At 40.9% G+C, this 13,057-nt stretch overlaps 1 protein-coding gene across 1 annotated transcript; it reads left to right on the forward strand.

Moving 5' to 3' along the window:
• Window positions 1-245: 245 nt before the first annotated feature.
• On the forward strand, window positions 246-1,642 carry LOC139621509 (protein S100-P-like). Its single transcript, XM_071478080.1, has 2 exons — window positions 246-480; window positions 1,394-1,642. Exons 1-2 carry the CDS (start codon window positions 343-345, stop codon window positions 1,532-1,534), a joined length of 279 nt encoding a protein of 92 aa, XP_071334181.1. The 5' UTR covers window positions 246-342; the 3' UTR covers window positions 1,535-1,642.
• Window positions 1,643-13,057: the final 11,415 nt, after the last annotated feature.

Genomic DNA, 13,057 nt, shown 5'->3' on the forward strand with positions numbered 1-13,057 from the left:
TGATTTACTTTACTTCAAATCATGCAAATCACATAATGTGGTTATTGAAAAGACCTTGCTTTGAATCAATAAATAAATAACTAAAGCTCGGTTTGTGAGGCAATGTGCACACTGGGCGTAGCAGGACTGAGGTTGTGTTGACACAGGTGAAGTGAACACCTTCATCAAACACTCATGGTATTACCTGACCTTTTGATGCAATGGTGCCAAACCCATTTTTCAGAAGGTATAAAAAGAGCCCCCTCTCTCCTCTTCCACTCCTGCCACATCTACTGCTCTGTTGATCCGTGTTGTCTTTCGATTTTCCTCTTGACTCTCTTAACCAGCTCTCAAGAAGCAACCATGAGCCAGCTAGAGACAGCCATGGCCATCTTGATGAAGACCTTTGATACGTACGCTGCTAGTCAGGGGAAATCTGACACCCTAACCAAAGCTGAGGCCAAGACCTTGCTGGAGAGGGAGCTTCCTGGACTGCTGAAGGTACCGTACACCCCTCTCCATAAGGGAAGGATGTCTGTGCTGACCAGGGTAGTGACAGCACTGACCCACCTAATGACGCTCAGGCACATATGCTCACACTTAGAAAATGTATCTACTAACCTTGCTATATTCTGCATTTTGTGAGCTTAGTGTTGACTAACAAAAGAGGCCACCAACACCTATAATGACTTAGTGGTGGAAAGTGCATTTTGAAAATATAAGTTTCATATCTGTTTTATTTGAGGTTTTTACATCAACTTTTATTTTCTTTATGGCTTAAAACAATCCTAAACCATGTCACTTAAAGGTTCCACATTTTACACTTTTACAGTTTTGATATCATCATCATCTCATTGTAGTTTCATATCTCTCTCAAGCTTCTCCCTGGAGCTCTAGTAACAAAAGGTTGGTGAGGTCCAGAGCCTCTTTTCTGATTGGCAGACTGTTTTTCTGAGAACACTCAGAGAAGACAAATCCTGCAAAACTTTTTTTTTTTTTTCTGGGTGAGCAAAGCTTGGGGTGTAGCTGTATGTATTTCTCTGTGGACTGAGGCTTTGATCCTTCACACACAGTATTAATATAGAACCTAGACCTGATCTATAATCAAAAAAGACATATAACTCTCACTTTGTAAAATATTGGACCTTTAATCAGCTGTGCATTTTTGGATTTATTGTTAAGGTGGAGTTTTTTGACACTTTTTGAAGAGTAAATCTCACTGTTATCTGCCTCAACAATAAGTTTCAACTAAATGCCAGTTCTCTGCCCTCAGATCTTAAACTTGAATAAAACACTCTTGATACTAAAAAAAACAGTTTGATGGGACGAGAGGAGGTACATATAAAAGAACATATTGTTGAACTGTTGCTAACAATATCTAACAACATCGACTGTGTTTTGTTGGTCTGTACAGGCAGCGAAGAACCCAGGTGAGGTGGACAAGCTGCTGAATGGTCTGGATTTCAACGGAGACTCTGAGGTCGACTTCAGCGAGTTTGTGGTGATGGTAGCTGCTCTGACCTGCGCCTGCCACAACCGCTGTCCCAAGAAGTGAGCAGGTTGACCGCACCCTTGGGTGGGGCCAAATGGCGGCAACAGCAGCATGAAATGCCTTTGGTAAATCTTTTCGTAGCGGTTGAATAAAGTCACATGTCTACCTGTTCGTGCTTGTCAGCTGTTGTGTGACCATGGACAAAGCTTTTTGAAACTGAAGAAGTTTCTATTTTAAGACAAGACAAGACAAGATGATAAACAGAGGTTGTTAACAAAATAAGTGACACAAACACAAAAATTTAAATAAATATAAAATAAGTAAAATAAATACAAAATAAGTAAGATAAATGAATGAACAGAGTCAACCGCTGAAGTCACCCTAGCAGACCACTCTACAGAGGATGGCTGATGCCACCACAGAGTCAAAAAAGGTTTCAATTCCATGCTCGCTATTGGATGGAAAAAAAACTCTCCCAAAACCCACAGCACGACCACTAACAATCTACAGTAATTCAGATGAAATGAGGGCTTGCTTTTGTTCCTCAGAATGTAGCTCCTTAAAACAGTTGAAAAATTTCTCATCCCAATTTCCCATGAGTAACAAAACAATTCATACACATACAGTACATTTACAACACAAAAGCATGGTTAAAAAATATGGAATATTTATAGAACTTTGCATATCTATTAACTTGCTATATATTGCATATATACAGTATATGCAATATATAGCAACTGAAACACATTAAAAGATAAATAACAAAATACACTCTAATTTATTTTTGTATGTTTCTGTGATAGCAAAATAACTTCACATGTATTTGAATGGTGGAAGAAGTACAAAGTAAAGGTACATATAGGAAGTTATTTTTAAGGTGTTCAGGAGGTGGTCAAAAAGTCACACTGAGCAAACAAAGTTTCCTGTCTAACTAGAACGAGGGGACATGCATTAACCATGTACTAAAAAGGCATCATGTAAACATCTTAGTGGTCACATGCTGTGACATAGGCCATTTCTTGTAAGTCACTCTTTTTTTTTTACTGCATATTAAAAAAACAGCAACGTCGCACAGAAAGAAGACATACAAAGGCAAGACAAACAGAAGAGGTAACAATCGTGACAATAAAAGCAATAACACTAAAAAAAAAAAAAAAAAAAGACAAAAGAAAAGAAATATTGATGTGCTAAGCAGATGGCTGCTATTCATACCTACAACACTAATAACAAATATGGACAAACATCACATTACATTGCAGTCATATGTCTTCATAAGGCTATTTCTCCCATATACTGATAACACCTTATTGGACAAGCAAAGTGATCTTATATTTTGGCGTACAGGCCATCTCTTACAAATCTTGTTGGTAACATTTTACATACATCAACACTGGCAACTGCACTCTAGTTTGCCATTCAACATTGTATTTGAATATTTTGTACCTGTTGTCAAATTTAAAAATGTATTGTTCATAGTGGGCTATTTCAGTCAATTCTCTCCATGCAGGGGCAACAGGATCTTTCTTTCTGCTCCAAACTGAGCCTGAGTGGAGTTGATATCCGATGTGCATTGTGTGTTAACACATGATTAATCTGAGGTGCCAGGCATCACAAAAAAACAGAGGGATTTGGAGACTCAAAGAGACTGGAGGGGAAACTTTTGGACCAGCTAGTTTGTTAATCCTCCGATCAGAGGCATCGCGCTGCTCCTTAATCCACTTCTGTCATACTTTCTGTCTTCAGGTCAGGTCATCGCTCTATTATTCCACCAGGGAGCACACTGGCCAAGTAACACACTTTCTCCAGTCGGGGCAGTTATGTAATTGAGTACCTGTGCTGCCCTCTAGTGGGAGATGAACTCTTTTTAAAAACCAATATCATAAAGGTCTGACCAGCACTTACACAGTGTACAGCAGAGAATTGTCACCGTCCCCATCAAAACAGTAGCTGCTGCTGTGTGCATGACCTCCCTTTTCTGCCTGTCGCTGATTTGACAGAGCTGAGCCTGAGGCCTTACAGTGCAGTTCGTGAAACGTGGCTGGCCTGTAATCGGCTTGCAAGGCCATTAAGCCGAGACTCTCCTCTTCCTCTCTCGCTCTCTCTCTCTCTCCTTCTCTGTGTCCGGGGTATTATAAAGGCTTATGGGGATTATGGGGAGGTGTCCCAAGTGGAGGAGGATGTGGCTGTGGAGTCAAGAGGTACGGGCGGGAAGGAAAAGTGTGGTGGGGCGAAGAATGTATTGTATATTGTGAGGTGTGAGTTCTGCTCTATTTTTTTTTTCTTTATCTCATCATATGCTCTTATAGTTTTATTAGCAATAGAAAATATGCAGAAAAGCACAAACACATATTTATATCTTATAGTGTACTTTATATTCTAGGTCAATAAACAAGGTTTGTTCTCTGAAGCAGGTCACGGGAAATGGTCGAAAGCCACAGGAAGCTAAGAAAATGCTTCATGTTTTTAGAGTAGTTAGCACTGAGATATGTCCAGAATTAACTGACATACTCGAGCCCTGATAAAGCCTTTGTTAGGCAAAACAAAGGAGCTTTTAATTATTTATATTTTTTACTCATAAGCTATTAATAAGAAGATATTTTGGCTTGCCAGGTTGTGAAAAAGTATTTATTTTACTCTTGCTTGACACGTCACCTTAGAGCATCTACACCAAAATCCATTAAGAATTTATTTACATTTCTAAAATTGACTTGTTAGAAAATGAACCATGACCCTTTTTTTAATGACTTTCTACCATTTATCTTGACCTGTGGTTCCAACCTTTTCCTACTCATGGCCCATTTGAAAATCTTAAAAAATGTTGGTGCCCCACATCCAACGCTGTAACAATATGGAGGCTATATAATGCCTCCACGGTGCACTTTTTACATTAATGATCATGATCAAACATGCAGGACTGGACTACAAGCAGAGGAAGCTCAATTTTTTCCTTTTTTGTTTGACGAGGAAGAGATTACTTGTCGATTCACTATCTGTCTCTTGACTCACTTTCCTTGTAGTTCTTCCTGTTGCTAACCAGCTATCCCAACTTGACTCTTGCCATGGAAGTTATCTTTTAGCACACAATCAGACTAACATAGCAAACTAGTATATGTGTGGTTTGGTGGCAAAGTGGTCCGGCTTATCAGACTGACAGGCCTTCATACGAGAAAAAAACAAAAAAAACATGAAATGATTTTTTAAACATTTTTGATGTTTTTAAAGATCATTTCATTTTAAAACATTTACATCTTTTCACCAAAACTGTACTGTTTTGCAAATGCTTTGTTGGCCCACTTGCAATACCCTCGCAGCCCATCAGTAGGCCCCTGCCCACAGGTTGGAAACTTGATAGGTTGTACTATGGAAGTTAAACATGGCCAAAAAGGTTTTCTAGTTTTAGTAAATGTACCCATCTAGAGCAATCTGTGTAATTTAAAGTTTTAGAAATTTAGAAAGAGTTTTAGCCCCCAGGTTTCAAGAGACAGATGCAAAACTTATGCATCCAGTGTTTTCAGTTCCTCAACAAACAGACCTGACAGGACAGAGCTCTGATCAACCCCATCAATGAACTGAAAGGGAGACAATGTGTAGCTTGGTGTACTCATGACTCTTTTTTTTTTTTTTAACTTAAATCTCAAAAACGTGTGTTGATGCAGGATATTTGTCAAGCAAGGTTTACACCGACACTCTCTCTCTCTCTCTCCCACACACACACGCGCACACACACGCACACACACACTGCTCAGCTCAGTCCATGTGAGGAGGTAAAGCACTTATGAATACCTCATTCTGTTTTAAAGCCACACATCACTGGTCATATGAGCTCCTAGGGTGTCTAACTCATCTCGTGGCCTGACTTCCAGCACTCGAAACATGCTAAACACACTGCTGCTCTTTGTCTCTTAACTCTAACCAAGTGTGTTTTCCTTTCCTTGTAGCTGTCATGGGGTGTCACTGGGTTTTACTTAGGGACCGCAGTATGTCTGGGACTACTGAAAGGCTATTTGACTAATGGGTTATTTGAAAACAACCCATGTGTCAACTTTCACTGTGTGATGCTGTGTCAAAAAAAAAGTAAAATATGAGCTTCAGATTGTGATCAGACAGGAAAATATAAATAGCAGGCCCATTAAAGATGTTCTAATCAATATTTCTATATTAAAAAGCCAGTGTGAGGGTTTAGTGGGATCTAGCAATGAGGCTGCAGACTGCGTCCAACTGAACACCCCTTGACTCACTCTTCCCTTTCCAAGCATGTATGAGAACCTGCGCAGTGTTCAGGGGGAAGGGCCTTCAAGACGGTTCGGCTGGTCGAAGCAAACTTGTGGAGACAAACTGAGCCTGCGTTTTTCTTATTAAGTCGATAACTTCGTAATTGGTGGGTACAGATATCAAGCCATCGTTGAATTCAGCAGTGTCAGGCTACATCCATACTATTATGTTTTCATTTTAAACGCATTGAAAACTCTGGGGTTGCGTTGTAGTGTGGATGGGTGAAAATGGAGACCTTTGAAACGATGACGTAGACACAACCAGTCACTCCCTGATTGCGTCTTATCAGCCTCAACTAGTCAGTAGTGAAAGCAACAAGATTAATGAATTACAAGTGTTGATGACCTTGTTGTCTGTGCTAGCAGCTGTTGTGCAGTTGAACTCTGTATTTTAACTCTACAACAGCCTTTGCTTTCTTCGTTCGTAGTTTTTTCTGCAATTTATCAGCTGAGCACAACTGAGAGTAGGCAATGTGCTTCCTATTTACACAGGCACGCAAATGCCCAGTGTACGTGAAGGGTCGTGTAGCTATGCGTTTTCAAGTATGTTCGTATGGACGCAGATTGTTTCTGATACGAAGCTAAAACACTCGTCGGACGCAGATCGTTTTTCGTGCTCCTTCTCTCATGGCTCTTCTCAACCCATAGACTGCCACAGCAGGCGAAGGGCTGCTGCTGACATGTTGCACTCACTGACCTCCTAGGTAATGTCGTTGTCGTGGTACCACAAGAAACAGAGAAAGTTGCTGTGGCCTTCGCACACTTTGAAACAGTGGAACATTTGTTGGATGTCTGCTACCTTCTGTTTCCGGAAGCAGAGAATAATCCCAACTAGGGTGATATTCAAATCCAGGCCATCTCATTGGGGGAGGCCCCATGGTACTGAGCGCTAGAGACAGAGACTGCACTTATCTGGTGGGGCCCAGATGAATGTAGTCAGATACAAGTGTTCCTCACCGCCTGGCGTGCCTTGCTGAAAGGAGGTGAGGTGGCCCAACTGTTCTCATTGTTTCTGATGATGCCCCATCCTCCAAAGGGGAGAACGGGTGGGAGAAAGGATGCTAGAGAGGGGGTGCCTGCAGAAAGAAAGCTTGACCTCTTGCTCAACAGGCAATACTGGCAACTCTCTAAAAAGTAGCTATGGTTCGTCCAAAATGTTGCTAGATTTGTCACTATGTGTAAGTTGGCAACACTGTCTGTAAACACACCCCTGATGGCATAGAAACTGTGCCAAGTCATTTGGACCCAGGCTCTATTTTTAGGAGCCAAGTGATCGAGATCACTATCTCATCATGAAGGTACGATAACTCAGGATGTTCAAAGGTGAATTTCGCTGATCATTAAATGGACAGTCAGCTAGTCTAAAAGTGAGAAAACACTCAGTCAAAATTGCTGTGATGGGCAGTGATAGTTTTTCAGACCAGGCAGGATCACAGCGTCTGCAGGTAAGTTGCTCTGGCCAAGTGGTTATTCTGATGCAGCCTACATACAACCTTATTTTCATTTTCTAGGTCATAATACTGTCAGAGCACACTGTTTTTTTTTTTGTCTTTTTTTACAAAACGTTATCTGCCTGCTGAGGCTGCAGCCCCACCTATTGGCGGGAAGCTTAGATGCAACCGTTAACCAGCATAGTTCACTATGTACACTTTGATCCCAAATTCCAAATAAGCCAGCAATGTTTCAATAACTGCGTCTTCTTTCAACGCTTCCTTTGTGAAACTGCAGTTTTGCAAACATTCTGACAAATCATGTAGGATTTAATTGCCGTTACTGACAAAATCCCAGGAAGCCTTGTGTGAAAAGATCATTAGTTGTTAGAAATGTGTCTGTTAGCAGTATTTTTCTGTTCATCATTTGTTTTTATGTTAACAATGGGTCAAATAGCTATGTGTCATGTGAAGAGGAGCACTCAAAGGGACAAACCCACAGAGCATTGTCACCAACAATGCAGTTTATTTTGCCATCAATGCATATTGATACCAACCTCATCCACTGATCTGACCCATAGATGCTGAGAATAAATGGACTGACAACAATACAAGGAATGAACCAATATTCACCGGTGTTGTCTTTCAAATTCAAAAATCAACTTTTAAGTCATCTTAACTTCAAAGATGCTGTCTGACTAAATCATCCATTTTCAACCTTACTGCTATGAAATGGTCTTAGAAGGAAATACGAATACTTGCACAGTGACACTATATAATGTCTGTTCATTTCAAACTCCTCCCCCTGATGATGCAAGCACAGGTTCATTATGTAATCACCGTCGTGACCAGACATGAACTGAGAGCGTGAAATCAAGCTGAATTACCAGGGGGACTGTTTGGTGTAGTTTTATGACAAATGCAGACAGATCAGCTTGTGAAATGCCCTTTAAACTACAATAGACACAACCATGATTCGGTGTTCATACCAGAAATAGCTCCACTTAATTCTGAAAATTCTTAATAATTACACATAATTACTCATATGTTTCTTTTGCATTGCAAAAGAGAAGCAGACAATGCAAGGGTAATTTGCCAAACAAAGGCTATGTGAATGGGCATATTATTACCCTTCACCTTAAAACCTGTCTCCCAAGAACGACCTGTTGACAGGAGCTTTGTGTGTCGCCTAACAAACAGTTGCCAGGGCTTATACAAGATATTACAGAGTTCCTCCCATACCGTGCGTTCCTGTCAACTTAGTCTCACAGAGGCCATTTCTGTCAAACATGATGCTGGTGTCTGCCTGCTTTGAAGACTAAAGCCCTGTCTCTGATGCACACTGATTTATTAACCCAGCTGAGCAACACTATCTATCTCCCCTACCAGATGCCTTCTTCAACAGTATGTGTGAGTTACTGGTATGATTTGTTGTGCTGACTTTATCAACATGGTCAAGAAGCGTGAAAAGCCTCTAAAGTCTGATAATAAGGGGAAAGAAACACAACGCAGCCCTCACTCATACCAGACAGTAGTGTCAGCACTGTAACCTTTGACCTACACACACGATAACCAGGCTCATGGTGCACTAGGCTCCTTGTGCAGGAACTTGTGTCGTGTTGCAGCTTATTTGCTCCACCACATGTTTTTTTCTTTTTGATACCTACAATTTGTCATTTTATTATCTGGCCCCAGGGGGTGGCTGTTTTATTTGTTCCCTTGAAATGTTGAGAAATGAATGAGGAAATTCACTGACTCTAAATCACTGGAGTGGCATATGGAATCATGCAACACTGGTGCTTTCATTTGATCTGTGTGATGTAATTTGATTTTCACAGAAGAGCTTTAAGATAAAAACCCATAAGCACCGACTAGAATAGATCCAGAGATGTAATGGTAACCCTAACTGAGCTCAATAGAGCCATCGGGGGAAAAAAAACACCCACAGTATAGAGTGAAATCAATTACACTGCACAATTAATTTGAATCAATTTGTAGTTGTTTAAATACAATAAATGTGTACCTCATTTCTGTCAGGCTGAAAAAGAAAAAGCAGCAAGTCTAGAGCAAAGTTCTTCCAACAAGTCCAAGGCTTTGAATGAGAGATCGACTGAAGATGGACTTACACACAAGATACACGTAAATGTCTCTATGAATCTACTCAGAGAAGAGAAGCCACCAAGTACACTTCCCAATGCCGTGCACATTCCAGCAGTCTAATCAAGATGACTGGTTAATTCATCTCCTGTCTGGGTGGGTCTAATAGATTTGAAGCAGAGACGAAAACACACATGAACATACAAGTGTAAAAGAAACAGCCAAACGATCAAATCTGAGCAACCCATGAGCCTGCACAAGCAAAATTCCAGTTTAAGATTAGGTAATCTGGATCATGTAAACTGGGATTAGATAATCTACTTGCGGCTCATCTCATACAAATTTACACTTCAGTTTTATTATGTGAATTCAGTTCTAACATTGTAAGGTCTTGACCTTACCCCGTGACATGCATTGAGATAATGTATGTCATGATTTGGTGCTACACCTGGAAGATGAAATTGTTATTATTGCCACATTTACTTTTATACTTAAACATCACTCAACTAGGCGAGGAAAGGCGAGGCAAGTGCATTTGTACGGCACATTTCATACCAATGGCAACCCAATGTGCTTTACAGAGTACCAGCAAAAGCAAGCAGGTAAGAACAAAATGTATTAGTTAAAGTAGTAGTGTTAAAGGATAAGACTGAGGATTAGCAGCCATTGCATCATGGCTGGTATTGTTTACACTTTGTGAGTCTGTGTGTGTGTGTGTGTGTGTGTGTGTGTCATCACTGAAAAATGTGGTCCTGGAGACACCTACTGTAGCAGGAACTACCACAGAGGCAGTTTTGAGTACTTTGGCAGGCGTTCATGTCTGTCTATCTGTCTGTAGTTATGCACTTCCTGACTCCACTGTTTCCATCTTTAAAAACAGGTTTCAAAATACAGTCAGTAATTACCTAAAATAACTGGGCTCTGTAGTTTTTAAACAAGACTAGGTCAAGGCCTGGTATATGGTTGGACCACGTAGTCAATATGCGCAATAGCTGAAAAGGTTTTGGAACCACCGTAAACAACTGACATCATTTGCAACGGATTTGCATTCTGCCAAGTGTTAACCAGATTCAGGCCTGTTTACCTGTTAGCTTCCCTCCTCCGCTCTGTGCTCATGCACTTATAACCCACTCTCACTTAAGGGTAATTGGCTTTGAATGACACCTGATGTGGTGGAACCTCCACACAAACGGAGTGAGAGTGGGTTTAGGGGCCGGATTGGAATTGGGAGTGTGTGTCTCTGCCCACCTGTCTATTTAGACTCCACACAAGTTTTAAACAATGTGAAAATACTCTATCATTAATATTTTGTTTAACATGGTTTTCCTACATAAAAAGCTGGAAGCACATCTATTCTTACTTCCTCATTGAGAAATTCTGGATCAGACCTTGTGCCCCAGCCCCCAATGCTTGCACTAGGACAGGAGCAGAGAGAATCAAGATGGTCAGAGGAGAAAACATCAGAGAGACTCAACCACATGTTTGAGCCTCAGTCAGACCCAGACTCAGATGAGGAGTCTGTTGTGAAACTCAAACTCAGTCACGTGGTGTTCAGCTGACAGTGGGACTATGATGAGTCAGTCAGCAAGTAGCTGGCTGGCCCCACTGGTGTGGTTCTGCCAAACACAGGTGATTCTTGTATGCTCAATAATTTGTAGCCTACAAGAACTGTTTCCCTCTACTTCCAGTTTTTTTGCTAAGCAAACAAATGTATTTTCAAAAATGCTGGAACATTTCTCTTACTTTGTTTGGCAAATTGATAAATTTGGTTTTGTTTTGATTTGTTTCAGTTCCTTAAAAGAAAAATTCTCTTTAAATGTTTTTGTTGTTGTTGTTGTTGTTGTTGTCTGTGAAGCAGGCTCCGATCAATGAGAGTTAACACTGTCGCCGGCAGAAGAGAAATAGAAAGTAAACTGTCTGAGGTCTGTTTGCGGAGCGCATTGCTGAACCAACTATCAGTAACCTTTCATCGTCTGCAGACAGGTTAACAGAGGGCATGTGAGCCCATGCTATTTGCATTGAGAGCACACTCATGCCAGCACTATGCTGATAACAGGCTCTCTGTGGATAGACTGACTGCATGATGTAATCCACATTTTCCTGTTTTTACAGCCTGTGATGTAATTTAAACTAGCAGTGTTTGTGCACTGTCCTGCTGCAAACAGGCCTGCTCTGTGTTATTCTCTTCCTCACACACACACTCTCACACAGGCAGGGAAACACATGACAAGGAGACTTTGTCCTTCTTTATTGTCAGCACCCCTAGAAAAGTCCTTCAGCGTGGACACATTTACACGTTTTCAGCTATCTTGACCTTACGTCACCGTCAGCCAGCACATATCTGAATTTATCCAAAGCCATTAGCACCCACAGAAATCTTTGAATGCTCCCCAGTGCCTCCAGGTTTTTCTCTCACTGCAAGAAGATTGACATCAAACTAGTTTTAAAATATGCCTTTGAAAACTGTAGACATCCTTGCGGGTTAAGATCATTCTCAAAACCATCATATTGCCTTTTCCCCTAACGACATCTACAGGTTAAGTTTTCTAGTGGCCTCATGTAACTGTAGAGATCAATGACCCAAAGCCATCAGACTGATCGATCTGTATCAACTGACCCACTGTTTGAGCTCTATGCTGGAATAATAACGGAGCCACAAGGAAATCAGCTTCTTTAGATCATGTGCTAATGACTTCTCCTAAACAAAGACAAAAAAGATCATACATGTTCAACACTGACGTTTTAGAGTGTATTCAGTAGGCAAACTGCATGTCAGGCTGCAAATAGCCGGACACATGCTGCAGAGAGAACCTGGTGACCTCCTGCAGCAGCAGGTACTGCTTGAACCAGAGATGCTGCAGGTCATGATCAGTACCAACAGGGTACCCACCTACATTCTGCACTGTAACAACTCTGGTGGGAACAAAAACTCTGTGGAAACTTACTGGGGTAAGGTCGGCTTCAAATAAGCAGAGTCTTCAATGACAGTTCAAAAGATCATACACAGGCAAAAACACAACAGAAGCAAATAAGAGGAAAAAAGCTAGAAATCTGTGAAGCCACCAGACAACAAAGACAATCTAGAGGCCTGGAGAACAGGGAAGTGTACTGAATATGTACACGGGGATGACGACAAGGAGAATCAGGGGCAAGTGAATGATTGGCAACAGGTGTGGCTGACGAAGGCCTGGAAACACTCGAGGACAGGAAACTGCAACAACAAGAGAGTTCAGCACTACAAAATAAAACAGGAAATTTGCATTGACACAAGACAGACTGTTACATTCTAACTAACTCTATCCTGAGTTACACTATGTATATAACAAAACAAGGACATGGAAACTGAATCATACAGTTCTCTGTGGTACGCATAAAATCCACTCTATCTTTTTAAAACAGTGCATAAAAAACAGTGATGGAAGCAGATGATGAGGGCCCATGGAGAGTTACAGGAGGTTTTTTTTTTCTTTCTAGATTACTGCTTACTCCTGTATTTCCATAAAGTTTTCCCACATGGTTTTCAATAGTTCGAGGTCTTTTATATTTTTACATGAGCTTGTTTTGCCCTCTTCTTCTGAAATTAGTTAATGTTACCAGACTGGAGAATAAGTCCCAACAATTGTTTATCTCGTTGTGCCCAACTCTAAATATTCACATAAGAGCAGTGAAGGGAAACACACACTAAGTTACATTTTGAAACTTGACAACAGAATGTTTATGTCCAACTGGTGTTGCTGCATCCACATTAAAACCACACCTCTCCACCCCAGATACTGGCGGCAAATAAG

Source organism: Trachinotus anak, unplaced genomic scaffold, assembly GCF_046630095.1.
Source record: "Trachinotus anak isolate AG129_WGS33_773 ecotype Australia unplaced genomic scaffold, CSIRO_AGI_Tana_v1 ptg000005l, whole genome shotgun sequence".
Lineage (NCBI taxonomy): Eukaryota > Metazoa > Chordata > Actinopteri > Carangiformes > Carangidae > Trachinotus > Trachinotus anak.

Bases quoted from the DNA above. Each gene is read 5' to 3' on its own strand.
- LOC139621509 (XM_071478080.1), top strand. From the start codon at position 343: ATGAGCCAGCTAGAGACAGCCATGGCCATCTTGATGAAGACCTTTGAT. The intron at 481-1,393 runs GTACCGTACACC...TGGTCTGTACAG, and splicing joins AGCTTCCTGGACTGCTGAAG to GCAGCGAAGAACCCAGGTGA.